This window comes from Apium graveolens, chromosome 2 (genome assembly GCF_009905375.1).
Source record: "Apium graveolens cultivar Ventura chromosome 2, ASM990537v1, whole genome shotgun sequence".
NCBI lineage: Eukaryota > Viridiplantae > Streptophyta > Magnoliopsida > Apiales > Apiaceae > Apium > Apium graveolens.
Genome location: NC_133648.1, coordinates 231,914,961 through 231,939,408, shown reverse-complemented (window position 1 = coordinate 231,939,408; position 24,448 = coordinate 231,914,961). Strand labels below are relative to the sequence as shown.

At 36.4% G+C, this 24,448-nt stretch overlaps 1 protein-coding gene across 1 annotated transcript; it reads right to left on the bottom strand.

Moving 5' to 3' along the window:
• Positions 1–19,175: 19,175 nt before the first annotated feature.
• LOC141697561 (uncharacterized) lies at positions 19,176–20,742 on the bottom strand. Its single transcript, XM_074501999.1, has 7 exons — positions 20,488–20,742; positions 20,115–20,383; positions 19,852–20,016; positions 19,595–19,696; positions 19,437–19,503; positions 19,235–19,333; positions 19,176–19,190 (listed from the first exon to the last, which is right to left on the bottom strand). Exons 1-7 carry the CDS (start codon positions 20,740–20,742, stop codon positions 19,176–19,178), a joined length of 972 nt encoding a protein of 323 aa, XP_074358100.1.
• Between the last annotated feature and the right edge of the window lie 3,706 nt (positions 20,743–24,448).

Below are 24,448 nucleotides of genomic sequence, written 5' to 3'. Positions count from 1 at the left end.
GTTGTTAAACAAAAACCAAAGGTAAATCCTGTTAAGTTTGTAACTGCAAAGTCTGATATTGAGAAATTAGAAGTTAAGGAGAAAGTAACTTCTGACAAACCTACACAAGATAAGCCAACTGAAGTTAAGATAGGCTTAATGACTAAGAAGCAGCTTAAACATAAGCTGAAAGATGTTAAGAATGTAATCAAGGTAAAACCACCTAGGAAAAATAGGAATGGAAAGGAAGGTGTGAACAAAAGTAACAATTATAAGCCTATTCCTAATGCTCCTAGAAAAACATGTCATAACTGTTGAAACTCTAACCATCTGGCTTCTTTTTGCAGGAAGAATAAGAACATAAACTCCTTACCTTTAAAGTCAGGAGTTAAGAGTCAGTCTGTTAGATATAAGCCATAAAATCTTTGTTTTCATTGTGGTAGTTTATAGCATTCCATTTATACTTGTAAGGAATATCATAGTTTGTACTATGATTATTATCAAATAAAACCTTCTGTAAAGAAAGTTAGCATTATTCCTTCTAGTATAAGTTCTGATGCAAAGTTTGATATTACAAATTCTGATAAGAAAACTGTTAACATAAACTCTGATGCTAAATCCACTGTAAATGTTAACAAACTTAAAAAGGCCAAAGGATCCAAGCAAGTCTGGGTCCTTAAAACTAATCATTAGTGGTCTTTATGATTGCAGGGCAACAGGAAAAACATCCTAGTTCTGGACAGTGGATGTTCAGGACATATGACTGAAAATAAATCCCTGCTATCAGACTTTGTGGAGAAAGCTGGCCCAGATGTTTCTTATGGAGATGGCAACATTGGAAAAACTCTGGGATATGGCAATATCAATCTTAGGAATGTCATCATTGAAAAAGTAGCTCTGTTCTCAGGACTTAAATACAATCTACTGAGTGTGAGTCAAATCTGTGACAGAGGTTATCATGTGGATTTCTTTGAAGAACACTGTGAAGTTGTAAGCAAATCTACATGCAAAGTTGTTCTGAAAGGATACAGGCATGGTAACATTTATGAAGCCAAGCTTTCAACAAATACTGATGGTTCTGCAATCTGTCTGTTGAGTAGAGTATCAATTGAAGAAAGCTGGGATTGGCACAAGAAACTCTCTCATTTAAATTTTAACAATATAAATTAACTAGTCAAGAAAGATCTTGTGAGAGCACTGCCAAAATCAGTATTTGCTCCTGATGGCCTTTGTGATTCATGTCAGAAGGTAAAACAAAGAAAATCTTCATTCAGGAGCAAGACTGAATCATCAATTCTTGAGCCTTATCACCTACTACATGTTGAAAAATTTGGTCCAGTGAATGTCATGTCTATTGCAAAGAAGAAATATGTTATGGTCATAGTGGATGAATTCACCAGATACACATGGGTGTATTTCTTGCACATAAAAAGTGAAACTGTATCTATCTTGATTGATCATGTCAAACACCTGGATAAATTGGTCAAAGATTCTGTGAAGATCATAAGAAGTGATAATGGCACTGAGTTCAAGAACTTGATCATGGAAGAGTTCTGCAAAAACCATGGAATAAAGCAGGAATTTTCTGCTCCTGGAACTCCACAGCAAAATGGAGTTATTGAAAGAAAGAATAGAACTCTTATTGAATCTGCATGAACTATGCTTGATGAAGCAAAATTGCCAACCTATTTTTGGGCTGAAGCTCTGCAGACTGCTTGTTTTACTCAGAATTCAACACTTATCAACAAGCATGGAAAAATACCATATGAGATGGTGAAGAAAAAGAAGCCAAATATGAAGTATTTTCATGTATTTGGATGCAAGTGTTTTGTTCTTAAGACTCATCCCGAACAGCTATCTAAATTTGATCTAAAAGCTGATGAAGGAATTTTTGTTGGATATCCACCTTCTACAAAAGCCTTTAGAGTCTACAATTTAAGAACAAGGGTTGTCATGGAATCTATCAATGTCTCTTTTGATGATAAGAAGACAACTGTACTTGAAAATTTCAATGATCATAATCAGCTGAGATTTGAAAATGAAGCTTTAAATTCTGATTCTGTAACTCCTAACAGTCTAAAACCTGATACTGCAAACTCTGATGTCATTGAAACTGTGGTGACTACGCTAAAAGAAGATGCACCTGTGCAGGGGGAGCATACTGAAGATACAACCACATCTCAAGAAGCATCAGAATCTACAACAGGCTCTTCAAGTTCTGATTCGTCAAGTTCTGATGGGCTAAGTTCTGATAATTCTGGAAACTCATGTTCTGATATTTCTGAAAACTCAAATTCTAAAGGATCCAACTCAGAGACCATAATTTCAGGGGGAGCATCAGAAATTGTTGATGGAGACAGCATGGATCATGGGGGAGCATCCAGTTCTAGAGAAAACCTTCCATCTGCAAGGAAGTGGACTAAAGCACATACACCTGACATAATTATTGGAAATCCTGATGCAGGTGTCAGAACTAGAACAGTTACATCAAATGAATGCCTCTATCATTCTTTTCTTTCTCAGACTGAACCAAAGAAAGTGGAAGAAGCTCTTCAAGATGCTGATTGGGTACAGGCAATGCAAGAAGAGTTAAATGAATTTGAAAGAAATAAAGTCTGGACCCTAGTGCCAAGACCAAAGAACAGGTCTGTTGTTGGTACAAAGTGGGTGTTCAGAAACAAAACTGACAGTGATGGCATAATTACAAGGAACAAAGCAAGGCTGGTTGCAAAAGGATACTCTCAACAGAAGGGAATTGATTATGATGAAACATTTGCACCAGTTGCTAGATTAGAAGCTATAAGGATATTTTTGGCTTATGCTGCTCACAAGAAGTTTAAAGTCTTTCAAATGGATGTGAAAAGTGCTTTTCTCAATGAAGAATTGGAAGAAGAGGTATATGTTGAACAACCTCCAGGCTTTGTAGATCCCAAATTTCCCAATCATATCTACAGGCTTGATAAAGCACTTTATGGCCTTAAGCAAGCTCCAAGAGCATGGTATGAGACATTAGCTCAGTTTCTTCTGGAAAGTGGATTTAACATAGGGACTATTGACAAAACATTGTTCTACCTCAACCATGGAAAGGACTTACTTTTGGTGCAAATATATGTTGATGATATCATTTTTGGTTCCACAAATGACAGACTTTGTAAGAAGTTTGCCAAGCTGATGCAGTCAAGATATCAAATGAGTATGATAGGAGAACTTAACTATTTTCTGGGCCTTCAAGTCAAGCAGAATGAAGAAGGAACTTTTATTTGTCAATCTAAGTACACCAGAAATTTGTTGAAGAAATTTGGAATGCAGGATTATTGAAGTGCATCCACTCCTATGGCCACTGCAACTAAGTTGGATAAGGATACTGGTAAATCAGTAGATATTACTGATTACAGAGGTATGATTGGCTCTCTAGTCTATCTAACTGCAAGTAGACCTGATATTATGTATGCTACCTGTCTTTGTGCAAGATTTCAAGCAGATCCAAGAGAACCTCACTTAACAGCTGTGAAAAGAATTTTCAAGTACCTTAAGGGTACAGCTGATATGGGATTGTGGTATTCTAGAGAATCAGACTTTAAGCTAATAGGTTACTCATATGCAGATTTTGCAGGATGCAAAATCGACAAGAAAAGCACAAGTGGAAGCTGCCAATTTCTTGGAGGCAGATTGGTTTCTTGGTTTAGCAAGAAACAGAGGTCAATTTCCATATCAACTGCAGAAGCAGAATATATTGATGTAGGAAGTTGTTGTGCACAGATTCTTTGGATGAAGAATCAGTTACTGGATTATGGGTTAGAATTTTCTAAAATCCCTAAGTGTTATTGCTATGACAGGTAATCCAGTTCAACACTCAATGACAAAGCACATCAGCATTAGGTACCACTTCATAAGGGAACATGTGGATGAAGGTGCAGTGGAATTGCATTTTGTTCCCACAGATCAACAACTAGCAGATATCTTCACAAAACCACTGTGTGAAGCTACTTTTACAAGATTGGTAAATGAACTTGGAATGGTTTCAGGTTCTTTCTCTAAATCTGCTTAGTTTATGTTCTGATACATCAGACTTTATGATCAGTGTTTACAAATATTACTGTCTTTGTGTATTCTGTGCTTAAATTGAAAATTACTTAAGTGCTGATTATTCTCTGATGTAAATTTCTAAACTTTGATAGTGATATGAATGTTTCTGTGACTATTCAATCTAATGAGGATAACTGTGCTAGATGCTGAACTAGTAGTCTTTAATATACTAAAGATACCATATTTGAAGTAATTGTTTATGTGGAAATCTTTTAACACAAGCAAATTCTGATATTGAGCTTAGTTAAGTTTACTTTGTGTATCTTATTACTAAGTCAAAAACAAGAATAATGCTTCTTATCTGTTAAGTTCTGATGTTAGTAAATCTGATGGATGTACTAAGTGCTGATAAGCCTCAATTATCAAAAGAAAAAAAAATCAGGTACTCCTTTGAGATCTAGAGTAAAAATGTGGAAGGGAAGACCCAAGTGCATTGCTGGTATTTAGTAATATGCATTAGAAAAGCAAAATAAAAAATTTCTTGGTGACTTTTCACACTCTATGATTACTGGAGAAATACTCTGATAGCAGCATAAATTCTGATAAGCAGTCGTGACTCACTTACACTGAGAAGCCACTGTAAAATAGAATTTCAAAAGATGCATAAAATGAGCACAAAACAGTTGAGGTGGACTCATGCATGAACTCATTCTAAAGTAGACTTCAGAATAATGACAGATTTTGAGTAAAGTTCTTTGTTAAGCCTTATTTTTAAGATGTACTGAAGTGAATCAGACTTTACTCTTTGTCTGATATTTAGCTTAATGCACATACATACACTCCATATGAATGATGAAAATTACTGTGGTGATAAATGTTATTTTAGATGAACAGTTTATGTGTCATATTGCATAAATTATGAGGACAAGTTCTGATGATTAAGTTCTGATGAAACCATATCATTATTTGTGTGAAGAATTACAGGAATACACATTCACTTTTCGAGTTAAGGATCCATATTCTGATCACTTTTAAATCCTGATAATAATCAAGTTCTGATGCTGATGTGGCAGTATTTATTTACTTGGTTTACTTTTGGTCATTACTTGAACGATAATATTTTTACAAAATATTGGTTAATATGAGATAAAATAGTCATAATCATTATGGGTTAGTGGTTAACGTGTATGTCCTGAAAAACTGCCTGTGCACGGTAATTATTGCTTATTTTACGTGCCCATTAACTCTTTTTCTAACCATTTACCGACTGTTCACATGGTGCCAGGTGTAAAGTGTATCACATGCTTCAAAAATACAACTGTTGAGTGGAGAGCGTATATATATGAGAGATAAAAGATTTTCTAATCTTTTACTTACTTTTCTATTCTAAATCTCTTTTTCTTTCTCTCTCTCTCTCTCTCTTTTATTTTCTGAAGTTGTTTTTCTCTCAGGACTTTTTACAAACACTTTGCAAACATTCTCTTATTCACTTAATTTTTACAGAGATGGCACCAAAAGATGTAATTTTTGATGGAGCTAAGTTTCTTCATAATAACTTCTCCGCTATTCTTAGCAAGTCAGAAGCCCCATCAGAACTTCACTTCATTCAGGACTTTCTTGCTAGTTCTGATATTGGGTACGCTCTGACCAAACCTGATGCAGTCTCTGGTACTCAAGTAATGGAGTTCTGGAGAAGTGGAGTATATGATGATGGTGGTGCTCAAGGGTCCCCAGGTATTATTTTTTCATCAGGGGAGGATGAGCATGTTGTGACATTGGCTACGGTTCGACAAGCACTGCAGCTGCCTGAGAACTGTGTTTATTCTACTGTTGAAGAGTCAGTTCTTCAAAACATGATGGCCAGTCTGGGGTATGAGAGGACATTGGCCAAGCTGGGTCAGTTGAAGAGATCCTACATAAGGAGGGAATGGAGTTTCTTCTTTGACTGCATAACCAAGGCTTTTGCAAACAAATGTTCTAATTTCGATGCAATTCCCATATTCAGTCAACAAATCGGGTATGCTCTCATAAATCAAACTGATTTTGATTATGCAAGTGATGTCTTAGGTTTTATTGGGGATAGAATGACAGAAGATAGAAATACTGTTTATTTTTCTAGATTCTGTCAGCTTGTCTATAGTTTTTGTTGTGATGATAAGCCCCAATCAGCTAGTGAATTAATTTCATCATTCAGACTAGCTAAAAGAGCTTTTAATGACTTATTATCTACTGATAATAAGAAGGTTGTGTTAAGACCCCTCCTAGTTCCTTTATCTGTCAAACAAGCCTTAATAATCTACGATCCAGTTAAATACACTGAACTATATCCTGATGTTCAACCATCCGAACCTCATCCATCAGCACCTACCACATCTACACAAACACCTCAAACTTCGCAACCTCAACCTTCAGATCCTACAATGCAACCTTCATCTTCCAAACCCAAGAGGACTAAGAAAGTACCTCAGACTCAACAGAAGAGAAGGAGAATTATTCTGCGAGATGGATCAGATGCTGAGGAACAGGTTCCCCTATCAGAACCTGTTATTGTAGAAGCTGAGAAGGTTTCTTCTCCGAAAGATACTGTAACTAGGAGTTATAGGCCCCTCAAAAGGCTTAGAAAGTTAAATTCTGATGATAAAGCTCCTACAGTGTCTCCACCTTTGAAGAAATTAAAGAAACAGAGAGCTCATAGGGATATAGTTGAGTCAGATTCAAATGTAGTGGAAGCAGCTAAGGAAGGGGATCAGGAATCTCTGATCTCAACAGAACCAATTGTTATTGAATCACTTCCTTCTGCACGACATGAAACTGCTCAAGACAAAATTCCTACACCTCATATGTCACCTATAGTTGGTCCAGTATATACTGAAGAACCAGGTACAAGTGCGGAAATTGATATTCATAACTTGATTGTGCATGAAGTTTTGTACTTGGAAGCTCCACCAATTCAACTCACTCCACCAACAACATCACTTTTGGATGTTGATCAGAACCTGGCTGCAGATTAGAATTTAGAGGATGATGTTGAAGCCTCTATAGCCTCTCATACTGCTGTTTTATCCGAGGAAGCTGATACTACAGGCTCTACAAGTTCTGATGCTGCTAATGAAGAAATTACTGGTGAAGCTTCTGCTAATTTAGATATTGATGTAGTTGATCCATCAGGACATGCACCTCAACAAACAATTACTAAAGCTGATTTAGTTAAGAAGTTTGTTATAGGGGAAGCACCAGTACCTTAGAGTAAAAGGAGTGGACTAAGTAATGGAACACAGTTAGTTTTGTTCCTTCTGAAAAGATTTTTGCTGAGCATCTGGCAAAAGCTGATGAAATACTGATAAATGATGATTTCAAGGCACAACTGAGAGTTACTGCATTGAGTACTAGGCACCTTCAGGGTCAACACTCAACAACTCATGCCAAGGTGAATAAAATTCAAGAAACTTTGATCCAGCAAGATATGAATGTGAAACTTGAAAAGAACGGATTTTTCAAGCCAGCCTTTGATAGAATTGCCTACATTGAGAAAACTCAGGAGAAGCAACAAACTCAAATTGAAGAAATTCTGAAGAATCAAGCTTCTCACCAAAATCAACTCAATGAGATCCAATCCTCAGTGGAATTGCTTGTCTCTCTTCTTTTACCTGCTGATGCCAAAAAGGGGGAGAAAGTAATTAAGTCCAAATACAAATCTATTCAGACACTGAAAGGACAAGATGATGTAAATGATGACTAGGGAAACTCTAACAAGGGTAGAGGTCAAGGTCAAGGCAAAGGATTTTCATCAAGTAAAGCTAGAATTACAAGTCAAGGAACAAGTTCTAATACTGGGAGAAGAACAAGTTCTGATACTGGTAAAAGGATAAGTTCTGGTGAACATCTAGAACTTGATGAAGAAATTTTAAAATAGTTATTTCTTAAAGAAAATCCAGGAATGGACTTTGAGAGTCTAAAGGAAGAAGAAGCTAGACTCAAAGCAGAAGGTGTCAAGACAAAATCTAAAGCTTCTGTTGTTGAAAAGAAATTTCCAAAGCCTAAGGGTATTGTGATAAAGGAAAGAACAAGTTTTGAGGCAACCAAAGCCATCACAAGTGGAAATTGATCCAAGGTCCAAGGGCAAAGAAAAAGTTGATGAACCTGTAAAGGTTTATATGCCAGTCATGGATGAAGAAATAATTGATGATGAAGAAGCTGTTAATCTTACTCTGATGCAAAAGAAGATTTTTCAAACAACCTCTGACATGGCTCATGTTGTTCAGAGTCAAGATATAGTAAGTTCTGATATGACAGTGAAGCAAGCAACCTCTGACATAGCTCAAGTTGGCTTGATATCAGAAGATAAGGAAAAGGAAACCTCTGACATTGCTCATGTTAAACCTTCAAAGATACTCCTACCAGGATTCACCAAAGCTAAATAGACTCAACCTTTGAAGACTGCAACAAGTGCTTTTGAAGCAAGAGTTGTTACAGGAAAGGAAGCAAGAGATAAATCTGGGTTGGGTAGTTCTGATGAAAGAAGAGTACATAACACTACCAATGATCCGACTTCCTTAAGTGAACCAGGTGTTGGAGTAACTCCTGAAAGATTGAATCGACTTGAATTTGTACAAATGGTTTACCATACCTTTTTGAAAGAACATATCTTGTTATATTTTATGACAGATGGAAGGGTATACCAGATTAAGCAGAATGCTATACCACTGAAGTATTTTGAGGAACTGGAACATGTTCTATTCCTACTTCAAGTGAAAGACAGATTAATAGATAGTGATGCAGGGTATTTAAAGTCTCAAATTCAAAGACAGAAGAAGCTTTATTCTGTAAAGTCTGACAGCACATACTGTCCCAAGTACAGAGATCACAAAGGTGATATTGTCGAAATGAAGCCTAACTCTGCTAAGATTATAACTACTTTTCTGGGTTATAAAGCTGTGGAATTCAATCTAGAGTCTGACAAGGCATATCTGATCAGACAAGATCGGGAGATAAGAAAAGCTAAGATAAATGATCTCAGAGCAGCTATTTTTCAAACTGGAGAAGATACAACTGAATTGATAAATGCTAAAAGGAGGATGGTTAATGAACTTGAATATGCTGAGAGATGTTTATTAAAGAACTATCTCAGAACAACTCCTGATATCAAAGAGATCAGAAATTGAAGCCAAGTCAAAGATCTACAACTGCTTAAATTCTGAAGTGTATACAAATTGAAGCTGTTATCAGAAGTTGAAGATGGTAAAGCTAAAAGGATTGTAAGTTGTATTTATCTAGTCAAATTCTCATGCATTTATACTTAATGTTTTTGACATCATCAAATATCTGTTGAACTTGTATATTATGCTAATTTACAAGTTGGGGGAGATTGTTAGATATATTTGCTAATGTCATGTGTAATATGATTTGTGTTTAGTTTTCAGATCTTACTTAATAGGACAAATCAGTTCTTAACTGGAAATCAGCACTTATACTGAAGACAGAACTTAAGATATCAGAACTTAAGTTATCAGAACTTAAGTGATCAGAAGATATTTATCTGGAGATAATATCAGGACTTAAGATGACTTTCAGATAAGACAGGCTGCTGATTGAAAGGAAAGAAGATCGAGACTTAGACAGAAAGAATTATGCATGAAGAAAGAATTCTATGAAGAATAGAATACTTGGAAGAAAAGATAACTAGTTGATATATTTTAGGAACCAGAATTATATTCCATATCAATTAGAATTTATCTTGTAAATGTGTAGTATATAAACACAGGCATAGGATTTACACTATAAGTGTTATCATTATCGAAGTTATTATTCTTTGTAACCCTAGCAGCTCTCGTGATAATTTGTTCATCACTGAGAGAGGACAGTTCCATATTGTAACAGAGTTTATTGTATTGAATAAAATCTATTTTCCGTTACTTGAGTTCTTATATTTGATTTCATTGTGCTAAATACTGTATTCAACCCCCTTCTACAGTGTGTGTGACCTAACACAAGCTTATTATTCTCTTAATTTTTGTGGTTGAAAGAGAGTCCATTAATTTGCTGTCAAGAAAGGTGAAGGAACCATCTTCATAGAAAACTCTAACTTTCCTAAGAGATACAATCCAGACTTTGACTATTTCCTCAGCAAGTTGTCGAAAATGGTCTTCATTTGAGATGCACCAATTTAGAGGTAGAAAGTCAGATTGCTTGAAACAGTTCCAGATGGCCCTTTCAGTGACTTCTTCTTTCTTTGTAGGCTTGACTTTCTTATGTTTTCTTCCAACAGATTTGAGATTGACTTTAAGTGAAGGCTTGGTTAAGGGTAGGGTATGATTTTCTTGAGATGTGTCTGGCTTGTGGTGATTGGAATTTTTAAAAAAGAATTGGTTGTTTGTTTCTACAAAAACTTTGGCTTTGAGATTTGAGAAGATTTGATATTTGAGATAGTTGATGTTTTAGGTTGAGCTGTGGCTTGAGCTAGTTGTGTTTGGATTTTTAGGGTTTGGTGTGGTTCTGAGCTATCATCAGCCTTTTTAGTTCTCCTCTCACTTCCCTTTTTCTTCTCATCATTTTTCTTCTCCTCCTGATCCTTGTCCTTGCTGCCAGTTGCCTTGGATCATCTTTCTGCTCATCATCATCCTCATCTTTTCTTAGATTGTACTTAGTAGTTGGCAACATGTTATCATAATCTCTCAGGTATCTTTCCAAGATTTTTATCATTTTAACATCTTCATCTATCTTGCTCTTCTTGATCTTTAAGTTAGACTGTAAAGTCATGAGCAGCCTTAAGTTTGATCTGACATAGTACTTGGGAATGTAGAGATGTTTGGCATGCTTGGTGGAGGGACAGACATAAATAATTCCCTTATTTGGAGATAGATAGGCTTCTGGAAAAGCTGCTATCTGTGCCTTTTTAAGCTCATGTAATAGTTGAGTTTCTTCAGGAATTACTTGGTGGACTTTGTCAATCATGACATCCAATTCAAATGCACTCAAAGTTTGGAGATTTTCCAAAGTAACTTGAAGACATTTATCCACCCCACCATCATTTATGTTCATCACAATTTTCTTCTCTAGGAAGTTGTTAATCTTCACCACCACTGCACTTACAAAATTAATATTCTTGCCTAAAGCTTTCTTGCAAATCATGTAGTTGTATTGAAGGGACACTCTTAGTGCTGCAAGAAGATCATTGAATTCATGATCCTGATTAGGTCCTTCTGCAGCCTTTTGTAGTCTTTCTTTTCCAACATCAACTTGAGAATGTGAGCTTTATCCCACCTGAACAGACTTTTGAGATTATGTCTTAGCATCCCTGGATTGTGCAATCCTAGCCTCAATCTCCCCCTTAGTCTTCGAAACAGGCATGAGTAGAGGAGATGGAATTTCTCGTCTAATCTGTTCAGGTAAGGCAGACAGTGCAATGTTGAGCTTCCCCATGATAGCACCCAAGGAAATTGAGTTTTGCATTTGAAGAAGCCTGTGACAGTCCACCAGGGTCTGGATGTCAGTCTGTTGACTCTTGACTAGAGAAGTTAAGGCCTGGACTTGTGCAGTGAGAGAAGAGTTGGAGTCTTGCAATGCTGTAACTTGACCTTGTAGAGATTGAATCTGTAGATTTTTTGAAATAGATGCAGATTGATGGGAGCTTGATATAGAGACAGTATTAGATGACCCAAATGTAGCTTGCACAAATTTCTGAATCTCATCCATGACCAAAAGAGAAGGAGTGTATCTTGCAGTGTGCATCTGATCCAACTTCAACCTTGTATCATTAGAGTTGGTGATATGATTTTGAACTTGATTGTGCAAGGAAACAAAGGAATCCTTGAGTTGTGTCATGCTTCTATCTACACCACTGAGATCATATCTGGACATTTGGTCTGAGAAGTGTTTGAATTGATTTTTGATCTCATTTTGAGAGGGAATGAGTTCATCCATCTTTTCCCTCACCATCTTCCTGATCCTATCTACATGACCAGTCAATTTGACTTCAAGAGCTTTACCAAAAAGGTGAAAAGCCTTGAGTTGAGCTTTATGCACTTCTGTGACTACATCATATACTTCTTGTGGAGTCAAGGCATTTTCATTACTTCCAAGGATAGTAACATACTCTTTTCTGAATCTGGCCAAAACTTGCTCCATCTCCAACAAAAAGTCTTGAGATAGCCATGCATTCACATTGCCATCATGTTCTTCATTATTTACAATATTCTCCTTCTATTTCTCCACATCTTCATTATAGGTGAGCATGATGGCCTGATAGTCCTGATTGCTCATATCAGAAGTGAGTAGATGTTGAGAGATGTTTGTCAGTCCAGAAATCTGCTCCACTAAGAGATCATCTACAAATGTGGGTTGAGAGACAGATTCTTGCAGCCAGTTGGTGAGAATGTGAGGTTGTTGAGGTTGTGAGGTTGATGGTTGTGAGGTTGAAGGTTCAGAAACACCTGTGACTTGAGTCACAGTTTTACTCACAGATTGCTCTGTGGTTATGGCTAGTTGTTGTTCCTCACTAAGTGTGGGAACCTCCAATTGAATTGGAGGGGATTTATCTGGGTTACTTCCATGTACACCAGTCTCAAACCCTTGTGTGTCTTACAATACACTGGCACTTGAATGTGCTATACTTGCCTCCCCTATGACAGGAGCGTTGGCAATTGTGCTCCTAGATTCAACTGCTAAGGCAATTTTTGCTAGAGTTGTGAGGGGAGTTGTTCCTACATGAGGAACCTTCAATTGAATTCGAGAGGATTTAGATACCTCCCCACAGGAGTACTACCCTCAAACATTTTAGTCTGTGAAGACTGTTTTGCACATGAAGGTGCATTAGAAATATCCATGGGGTCTTCAGTAAAAACTGATGAAACCCTCATGGTTTTGATGGTGTCATCAAAGTCTACCCCAGCATGTAGCCTCTCACCATCTAAATGTAGTGTCTGGGTGGTGAGCAAAGCTTCTTGAGCTAAATCACTTGATTTTTGTTGCACTTGAGAAATGGATTCAAGTGGAATTGGAATAGAAGAAATTTTAGACATAAAAATTTGTTGCTCAGTTGTGAGTGTTGACATCTCCCCTTGAATGAGTGAGGGAGCTTCAAGAGATGTGTCCCCATAGTGTGTGCCTTCCTTATTTATCCTACCATACACTTGAATTGCTTCTTGTGCAGGCTGTGTAGACTCACTACTGGTTATTTTTACAATTACATCATGTTGGGAGGATACAGAGGAAGCTAGAGTGGTCATCTCAGTTTGCTTACTCCTTTTGGATCTTTTGACCAGAGGTGACTCTTTTTCAACTATCTCTTCACCACTCTCAGTTACCACAGTTAGGGTTATCCCTTTTCTCTTCTTTTTACTTACCTCATCCTTTTGAGAAGATGAGGTGGTTGGTATCCTAGCTTCTACATGTTTTGAAGGAACAGGCTTAACTTGGGTAGGTTCCTGTGGGTGCGCATGTGTTTGTACTTCTACAGGCTCAGAAACCGTTGATGTACTGGGTTGACTTGCACCTGTTCTCATGTCTGACATAGGATAAGGATAGGTCCTAAATATTTCAATCATGAAAGGTGTTAATCTAAGACCCGCCTGTACCTTATTTTTAGTAATGAACCAAATATAATTTTGGAGACTTGTTTACAATTGCCAATTAGTGACCTATTTAGACCTTCTAGCCAATGTATGTCATCAACTTTATGATTTAAAGCAGACATGATAAATCTAGGAAGGAAGATTTCTTTACCTCTTGACTCCAAAGGCATGATTAGCCTGGTGCTCAGCTCCTTCAAGATGTAGTGACCTACATTGATCTGTTTGTTGTGAGCCATGGAGTACACCATTTTTTGGAAAACACTAGAGATGTTATCAAACCCTGACTTCCTGCAAGTGAAAGCTCTTATCACAGAGTCAAAAAGAATGACCACTCTCTTCTCAAGTTCTTCTTGTTCATGCTTGCCAGGTTGATCTTCTCAGAATAGTTGATAAAGTCCATGAATTCATAGAGCTCTTCCTGAGTTGGCATCCCTACCACCTTATCAGTTTGAATGTTCAAGGCCAAGTTCATGTCAGCTTCAGTTATTTCCACTTGTTGTCTTTGATTTGACAGTTGACAACCAAGCTTGAAGATTGATCTTCATGAATAACTGTCTTAGTCACAGCTGAGTTCCAGAAGTCACCCAATACATCCAGATATAGAACTGGGTTAGCTGTTAGAGCTCCAACAAAATAAGTTTCAAATAAGAACTTGACAAAGCCTTTTAAAGCTTCAGGAGCTTGATTTGCATCCAAAAATGCAAGGAAATTGGTCTCCTTTAGGATGAAAGGTACATTAGGGTTTGCTTCCATTGAGATAAGTATGAATTTTAGTGGGTAAAAGAGATTTGTGAGAAAGGATGAAAAACTAGAGAGAAATCGGTTTTTGGTTAAAAGTTAGGTCACTGAGATCTCGAAAGTTGTAAGTATGTATATATATCGAGAAGTATTGGTATTTATAGTAAAAGCAAATGACTTGTCGAGAACTCAAAAGTGGACGTTTGAAATTTGTCTATCGAGAAGTCATTTTAAGGAATGAAGTACATATCGAGAAGTCATTTTAAATTGCTCTTATAGAGAACTAAAAATTGACTTATCGAGATATCAATTAAATACCCAGTTTGTCCAAAAATGGACTGAATTAGTTCCAACTTTTATTTGAATAAATTCAAAATAAAATTAGAATAAATTTTCAAAAGTATTTTACCAAAATAATTATTTATTAAATTATTTTGGTTCTGAGTTATTGATAAGTCAAAAATTGTACTTGTAGAGAACTCTGTGAATTAACACTACTAGAGAACTCTACAAGGACTTATCGATAAGTCATTTTTAAGCCTATCGAGAAGTCACTCGAGAAGTCAGTGAATTGACTTGTCGAGAACTCACTCGAGATGTCCTAAAATGACTTGTCAAGAAGTCAATTAGACTTATCGAGAACTCAGTTCTCTATATACTTTTGATTTTTGTAATTCTGCCTTGTGTTAATTTTACATATTAAGAATGTAAATTAACCACTGAGCAGTTTACTTAGAATTTGAAAAATTCCAAGTTAAATTTAAATTTTTTGAAAAATAAATATGCAGAGATTTATGAAATATTTATAGTTCATAATTCAATTAATTTCCAATTAAATCAAATTAATTTTGATTTACTGGAAATTAATCTGCTACAACATATTAGCTGAGTTCTTGCCTTGGGATGAAGAATTAAGCATTCCAATTTCACCTACAAGTCTAGTGAAAGTTGCTTCATCCAAAGGTTTAGTGAAGATGTCAGCTAATTGTTTTTCTGTTGGAACAATAATAAGCTCAATGGTACCATTTGTAGCATGTTCTCTAATAAAATGGTACCTTACATCAATGTGCTTTGTTCTAAAATGATTAACTAGATTGGCCATTATAGATATAGCACTAGTATTGTCATACATGATAGGAATTTTGTGTAACACTAGGCCATAATCCATTAGCTGATTTCTAATCCACAACACTTGAGCACAACAACTTCCTGCAGCTATGTTTTCAGCCTTAGCTGTAGAAGTTGATACAGGTTGTTGTTTCTTGCTATACCAGGATACAAGTCTTTGTCCAAGAAATTGACAGCTCCCACTAGTACTCTTCCTGTCAACCCTGCATCCAGCAAAATCTGCATCTGTGTAGCCAACAGCTTCAAAATCAGATCCCTTAGGATACCATAATCCCAAGTTTGGAGTTCCCTTCATGTATTTGAAAATCCTCTTTACAACTATCAAATGTGATTCTTTTGGATTGGCTTGAAATCTTGCACATAGACATGTTACAAACATAATGTCTGGTCTACTTGCTGTTAAATAAAGCAATGATCCAATCATCCCTCTATGGCTTGAGATATCTACACTTTTGCCCTTTTTTATCTTCATCCAACTTTGTTGCAGTAGAAATAGGTGTAGATGCAGGTGAACAATCAACCATACCAAACTTTTTCAATAAATCCTTTACATACTTAGTTTGGCTGATGAAGATACCATAACTTCTTTGACTGAGTTTAAGTCTAAGAAAGTAACTCAGTTCCCCCATCATACTCATTTCATATTCACTTTGCATAAGCTTGGAGAATCTTTGGCAAAGCTTCTCATTTGTAGAACCAAAGATAATCTCATCCACATAGATTTGAACTAGGATCATATCCTCACCATGTTTCTTGTAGAAGAGAGTCTTGTCTATGGTACCTCTAGTGAAACCATGCTTTAGAAGAAATTCTAACAATGTGTCATACCAAGCTCTAGGTGCATATTTTAGTCCATATAGAGCCTTGAGTAACTTGTACACAAAATTTGGAAATTCTGGATCTTCAAAGCCAGGTGGCTGTTGCACATAAACTTCTTCTTCTAGCTCACCATTCAGGAAGGCACTCTTGACATCCATTTGATACACTTTAAAATTTGAATGTGCAGCAAATGCTAGAAAGATTCTTATTGCTTCAATTCTTGCAACTAGAGCAAAAGTTTCATCATAATTAATTCCTTCCTCTTGTGAGTAGCCTTTTTCAACCAACCTTGCTTTATTTCTGATGACTATACCATTTTCATCCATCTTGTTCCTAAACACCCATTTTGTTCCAATTATGCTTCTATTCTTTGGTGCAGGAACCAATTTCCAAACTTTGTTCCTTTCAAACTGATTCAGCTCTTCCTGCATGGCAGATATCCAATCAGGATCCAGCAAAGCTTCATCAATTTTCTTAGGCTCTACTTGAGATATAAAATATGTATATAGGCACTCATTAGCAGTTGCACTTCTAGTCCTCACACCAGTAGTAGGATCACCAATAATTGCTTATCTAGTATGACTTCTATCCCACTTCCTTGTATGAGTTTGTTGACCTGTGCCTTCATTATTTTCATCATTGTTTGTATGACTGCTAGATCCTTTTTCTCTTTCTTCCCCTGAGTTTGTGCTATCAAATTCAGGTGTCTGAGATGAGCTTCCACTTTCATGATTTTCCTGTTGAGTATTCTCTTCATTTATCATCTATTGTGCATTAACTTCATCTTCCCCATCAGAATCACTATCAATGTTGAGGTTTTCAAAAGCAAGGGCTTCAGCTTCATTATCATCAAGGCATTCCAAGCCCGGACACTTGTCATCATCAAAAGTCACATCTGTGCTTTCCATAATCTTCTTTGGATCAATCACATAAACTTTATAGGTTGTTCTTTCCGGTGAATATCCCACAAAAATTGCTTCAAAGACTTTTGTGTCAAATTTTCCCACATGTTCAGAATTTTCTTTCAAAATATAACACTTGCTTCCAAACACATGAAGATACTTTACAGTAGGCTTTCTTTTAGACATGATTGAGTAAGGTGATTTTTCATGTGCTTTGTTGATGAGATATTTGTTCTGAGTGTAACATGCAGTGTTAACAGCCTCTTCCCAGAAACTTGTTGGCAACTTGGCATCTTGCAGCATTGTTCTAGCAGCTTCAACTAATGTTCTGTTCTTCCTTTCAATTACTCCATTTTGTTGAGGTGTTCTAGCAGCTGAGAATTCTTGAACAATGCCTTTACTTTTGCAAAATTCACTCAAGGTAGCATTTCTGAATTCTGTCTTATTATCAGTTCTCAATCAATTTACATAGTTGTAATCTTCAGCCTATTTTTCTATCTTCTTGATGTGCTCAATTATGATGTGTGGAGTTTCATCTTTAGAGTGCATGAACTCTACCCAAGTGTATCTTGAGAAATCATCCACCATCACAAATGCATATTTTTTCCTTGAAATTGAGAAGACATTTACTGGTCCAAACAAGTCCATGTGAATGAGCTACAATGGTGCACTTTTAGAATTCACAGTTTTTGACTTGTGACTTGATCTCTTCATTTTTCCTTTCTGACAAGCTTCACAAACTTTAACTTGAGCAAACTCCAGTTTGGGCATGTCTCTTACTAACCCCCTTTTGACGAAGGTGTTAATTGCCTTGAAATTCAAGTAAGACAGCTTCTTATACCATAGATTGCTTTGTTCTTCTGATGCCTTAGTGTAGAAGCAACAAACACCATCCTTATTTGTTGAGTCAAAATATGTAACAAACAAGCACTACTAGAAAAATGTCAATAGACATCGGTTAAAAACCGATGTCTATGTATGTAAAAATCTGATGTCTTCGTGTGTGATGTTAAAGACCCCCCCATTTAACATCGGTTTTAAACTGATGTTAAATAGAGCATATAACATCAGTTCCAAGTTTAAAACCGATTTCTATATCCTGATATTAAATTTCCCATGCATATCTAATCTTCATATATCATCATAATATGATATTTTTATCAATTTAAATATATGTGAGCTAAGCAAAATCTTTTAATTTAAACAATAAACTGATGTTACTAGTACCAGTAACAACAGTTTTCATCAAACAACCGATGTTAATAGTACCTTTGACATCGGTTCTTCATTGGTAACTGATGTCTATTTTTGACAAACTGATGTCTATGATGCTTAATAACATCAGTTTTTTGTTTCAAGTTTTTTTTGTTGTAGTCTTTAACATCGGTTTTTACTGATGTCAATGGTCAACTAGAACTGATGTATCAAGCTTTGATAGACATCATTTTTTTATTTTGTAGCAGATGTTTATAGTATTACATTAACACCAGTTTTATGTCAAAAAAATGATGATAAATGGCTTTGTTTTAAAATCAGTTGGTTTGTATAAAATGATGTCTGATCACCTGTTTTATCCATGCAAAAATCAGAAACACGGATGCCAAAAAATTGCCAGAAAACCAAGCAATTGCCATTTAACAACCAAATTCAGCTCCAATATTTACCAAACTATCATTCAATCTCCAACCATCCAAATTAACATCCCAATCTCCAAACATCCAAATTATCATCCCACCATACTAGCTACATAGTTTCAAATCTAAACCACCAAACATGAAGTACTAGACATTCATCCATAATCTTTTCTAATTACTAGTTACAATCCGAATACATGTAACCAAAATAAAGGTGTTTTTCAGATTGTAATATAGGTACCAGTTGCCAAGCTAGAGTCGCCAACAACTATATGATGGATTGGATATAATCAAGTGTCTCATAGCGAACGATGTCAAGGTCCTCCTCTATATAAGACTTGCGACTCTTGGAGGCCCACTGGAACACAAATAAACCTATGTCATTCCTCAACCAACTGAAAAGTAATATTCATAGAATTAAGAAAAGTAAAAAATATACCTTGTCTAGCAGCTTCATCTCCTGGTCCTCAATTAAATCTTTCATATATCGCATGACCACATATCCACATTCTGTGCCACCTGGTTGTTTAGGGCATCCCTATACATTCCAATAAATTGTTGACAATTAGTGACATCGAAGATTAATCATAATTCCATATTTTACAAAAATGAAAAATTTTAAAAATCGACTAAATACTCACAACAAGGTTTTTAATTTTGGGATTCTTGTTTACCCGACCTTCTTGAGCATTATAAGATCTCACTGCCCTGTAAATGTTATAATTATAAAATACAGTGTCAAATCCGTCAATTATCGATTACATTCAATATATAATTGTAAATTGAAGTAAAAAATTACCACATTAAAGCCTTTTCAAGGTCCTGGGGATGAGGATGATGAGGCAATGGATTAAAGATGAAAATTTCTGATTCCCAAAACACAATTAAAATCCAATGTAAACTGTTTTCATTATAAACAAATTAAAGTGAGCAAAATGTAATTTAAAAAATACATATCCGACAATTTTACATACATTATAATTAATTTACCAACAACTATATGACTAATCAAGGCCATACAATATTTTAAAATAGGACGCACAAAAAGAGACATACTTGTAGTTATAAGGCATAAAGTTCATCCGAAGAACTCCATCTTTCAGCCTTTGCACAACATATTCATTAAATTCATCATTCAACTTGTATGTGGACGGATGAAGAAAAGCAAACATCGATGACAAATCTCTACCCGGCCTATCCCGAAACACTGAATACAAATACCTAAAAAATAAAAAAAAATACAAATTACATTTTCTGTAAATAGATCATTACTATATAAAATGAGACCAGATTCTAAAAAAGTATAAAAAGAAGCTTACGCCATGTATGTTGATATAGCAGACTGTCCAATCATTTTAAACTCTAGCAATTCAAGTATGTTCTCATGAAGCAAATATATAGTTCTTTCAATTCCAAAGATTTGAAAATCACATGGAACCAGTATCGAATTTCCACTTTCCTTCATCACTGTCGATGCAAATTTGTACAAAAGCCTAAAGCGAGGAGGCACATTGTCCTTTGGCTTCACAGAATTAAATGCATTATGCATTCTTTGCACCTCACTCACATTCCGCGCATTTTTCCTTTTCTGTAAATAAATATTTAAGCATATAACCGGTATTATTCACTTTAGTGCAAATTTGTACAACCTCCTAAAAATAATGACACTTTGTTTGTAATTAAATTATATACCTCGGAACCAGTAGTGGAGGTGTATATGATCATGTCTTTGGGCCATGCCAAATGAGAACCGATGGCTTGCTGGACGGTTTCTATCTCACCAACCACAGGAACAGGCACCAAAGCATCGTCCTGGATGCTTCCGTCCACCCCAACACGAACAAATCCTGGTTCTAGAGGCACTCCATGAACCGCTCTACTCATTCCATCTCCGTCATCAAAAACAACACCAAAAGCTACCTTGTTATCAATGCTCTCCACTGCCATTTCACATTTGCGAGGACCCTATAGTTTATAATTATAAATCAAAATAGACACTATCGGCTCAAACAATTTAATAACATGCAATATTATCATAGAAATCAATCAAGTATACACTGTAATTGTATACCTTTTATCCCGGTGGACCAGGAGGAGGAATAATAACAATAAAATCTGCACCATCTTTATCCTCAACGGTCATCAATTCAGCTTCCATCAAATCTTTTGTAACTTTCCTTCTGTTCTTTTGTTCTTGTTCTTGTTCTTTTACCCCAGGACAACTTGCTTTTTCAGACATTGGTGAATGTAGATTGCCCCCAGCAACCAAAGCTTTCAACTCAGCAATTTGCAACTCAAGATTATGAAACTGCTCTTTGGTAACGTGATTTCTTGTCTGTTTCGGTAAATCGAAGTACAATGTTGGAGGTATGAAGTTTCCAACCCCACGAACCCTTCCCGCATTCTCGGGAGTTTCCAATACAGTGGTGAGTACATCATTAGTTCCATCCGGCTTGAATTCACCATTTCTTTGCTTTTCGAGTAAGGAATCCTGTTAAAACCATGAGAGTAATTAGGTATGATTGGAAAATTAAAGAAGCAAAAAATTATAATAAGTATTACAATTTGTTGAATTTTTTCTGCCAGTTCTGGGTCAAGAGTCCCATCTTCTGTCATACGGGTTTTTTTCCATATAATTGCCCTATCTGGCCTTTCTTCAGGCTCCAACCTCCCCGAGCGTTTCTACAAAAAAATTAAGATACATTCATAAAATTGAAAATATGAATACTACAAGAAAAATGATAAGACTCTTACTTCTTCTTCTTCCAATCCGATGTATCCTTTTCTTGACACTCGGTGTGGATATTTCCGTTGTCCCACTCTTTCACTCTGTTTTTTATTCTCTTCCTGTATACAAAATAAATCTTGTTGATTACTGTATTTTTATAATTAAATCTACTCCCAAAAAATCAAAACAGTAAATGATGGTTTTCCTGCTAGCCACCTTATCGTTTCAGAAACACCTTCAACTTTCTCGTTCAATTCAGTCATAACTTTGTTCTCAAACCAATCAGCAAATAGCCTATTATGCTCCCCAATCATCCACTGAATAGTCTTTTTTTTTCCTTCATAAATTTTTTCAAGCAACTCCTTATGCATCCTTTGAAAATACATAATTTTTTTGGTTACAAACTAAAATAATGCTTATACAAAATTAATCAATAAAAGAAAAAGAAAAGTGACTTACTTAACATATGGAAACACTTCACTGTTGTTTAAGAGGACGTGTAAATGCGCCTCATCTCGTTCTTTCTCTTCAACAGATTTAACTGTTGCAGCCGATAATGGACCAGAAAGTTTGCCTTGGTCCTTCGGAAGTTCGGCAGTTGTCAAACTATTTCTAGAAAACTCAGCACAAAATTCTACAGATTCTTCTTTCAAGTATGCTTCGGCTATACAACCTTCTGGAAAATAACGGTTTCGCACGTAACTTTTCAACACTTTATTAAAACGCTCAAATGGATACATCCATCTATAGAAAACTGGTCCACATAAACGCAATTCCCTGACCAGGTGTACTATTAGATGTATCATTATATCAAAAAAAAAAGGCGGAAATATTTTTTCGAGCTCACATAAGGTTAATACCACATCAGCTTGCAATTTATCAAGTTTTGATACGTTAACAATTTTATTGCACAAAGTGTTGAAAGAGAAGCAGAGTCTTATTATGTTAACTCTAACATTCTTCAGAAGTACAGAACGAATTGCGTCCGGGAGTAATTGTTAAAGGAATACATGGCAGTCGTGAGACTTCATCCCAAATATCTTTAAATCCGCCATGGATACACAATTTCTGATGTTTGAGGAATGCCCATATGGCAACTTCATTGATGAGAGTGATTTCAGCACTTTTCTTTTTTCAGCTTTTGTTAGAGTAAAACTAGAAGGAGGCAGATAAGTTCTTTTTTCTCCTACTTCTGGAGCTAAATCAGTTCTAACCCCCATTTCCATCATATCTAGCCGAGATGCCTCACTATCTTTGGACTTGTGTTTTAAATTCAGTAACGTCCCAACTAGACTATCGCACACATTTTTCTCAATATGCATAATATCGAGGCAGTGACGAACGTGATGGAATTTCCAGTATTCCAACTCAAAAAATACTGACTTCTTCTTCCAAGCACAGTCCACCTTCTTCGACTTCTTTACTTCCTTTCCATAAGAAAATTTATTTTTTTCTTGTTGTGCCAACACCTCTTGTCCGGAAAGGGGTTGCCTTGGCTGTCCAAACTCTTGTTGACCATTAAAGGCTGCCTTCTTCTTCCTGTATGGATGATGCCTAGGCAAATACCGACGATGACCTTGGTAACATATTTTCCTACTATAAGGTAAATAGTTAGCAACGGTATCATCACCACACACTGGACAACCCAAATAACCCTTGTTGACATAGCCAGACAAATTACCATATGCCGGGAAATCGTTAATCGTCCATAACAAAGTCGCCCTTAAAGTGAAAAAAGTTTTTGTGAAGGCATCGTATACATTCGGTTCACCTTCTTCCCAAAGCTTTTTCAAATCATCAACTAACGGTTGTAAGAACACATCAAGGTTGTTACCTGGTTCATGTGGACCGGAGACCAATATAGTTAACATCATAAATTTCCTCTTCATACATAACCACGGAGGAAGATTATATGTTACCAATACTACCGGCCAACAAAAATACCGATTAGTCAGCCCATTGTTATGTGGGTTAATACCATCAGCCGACAAAGCTAGTCGAAGATTTCTTGGCTCACTTCTGAAGGCAGGCCACCTGTAATCGATATTCCGCCAAGAAGGAGAGTCGACAGGGTGGCGCATCTGGCCATCATGAATTCTTTGGTTGGAATGCCATGTCAACAACTCAGCTGTCGAAGAAGATTTAAACATCCGTTTAAATCTCGGGATGATCGGAAAGTACCACATAACTTTTGCCGGGATTTTATACCTTTCTCTACCATCCTTACCCACCTTCCAGCGAGATAGCTTGCACTCTGGACACTCCGAAGCAGTCTCATTTACACCCCTGTATAGAACACATTCAGTGGGACACGTGTGGAATTTTGTATACTCGAGGCCTAAATTCGAAAGAGTCTTCTTTGCTTCATATGTGTTAACAGGTAATGCATTATTCTGAGGTAGGAATGAGCCAACTGTAGAGAGAAGATCGCTAAATGCGCTATCACTCACACCGAATCTCGCTTTCCAGTTATGTAATTTTAACACCGAATCTAATTTTGTGAAGTCGCTACCCTCAAATAAAGGTTGTTGAGCATCGGCCACAAACCTCTTAAAATCATGCGAGTCTTTATCGTAGTCATCGCCCCCTGATTTACCCCCCGGATTACGATATGCTGCTTCACAAACCACAGCAGCTTGTGAAGCACCAGCAGCAGCCGCTTCTGATGCAGCTTCAAAGGCTGATTTAAATGCATCTGCATTCTGCTCCTCTTCATGAGGAGGCACTGTGCTACCAACAGACGACCTACCAGTCTTGGATCTATGCCAAATCCAATCAATATACCCAAGACTAAAACCATTCTCGTAGAGATGACCCCTTATTACTTTGACCGGAAATTTTTTGAAATTAACACATTTACAGCAGGGGCAAGGTATTTTTTTATGATTTTTACAATTTTCTTCGGCGTAAATCAAAAACTTTTCA

Bases quoted from the DNA above. Each gene is read 5' to 3' on its own strand.
- LOC141697561 (XM_074501999.1), bottom strand. From the start codon at position 20,742: ATGGCAGTGGAGAGCATTGATAACAAGGTAGCTTTTGGTGTTGTTTTT. The intron at 20,017-20,114 runs GTAAGCTTCTTT...TTTATTTTTTAG, and splicing joins GCTATATCAACATACATGGC to GTATTTGTATTCAGTGTTTC. The intron at 19,334-19,436 runs GTGAGTATTTAG...TGGAATGTATAG, and splicing joins CCAAAATTAAAAACCTTGTT to GGATGCCCTAAACAACCAGG.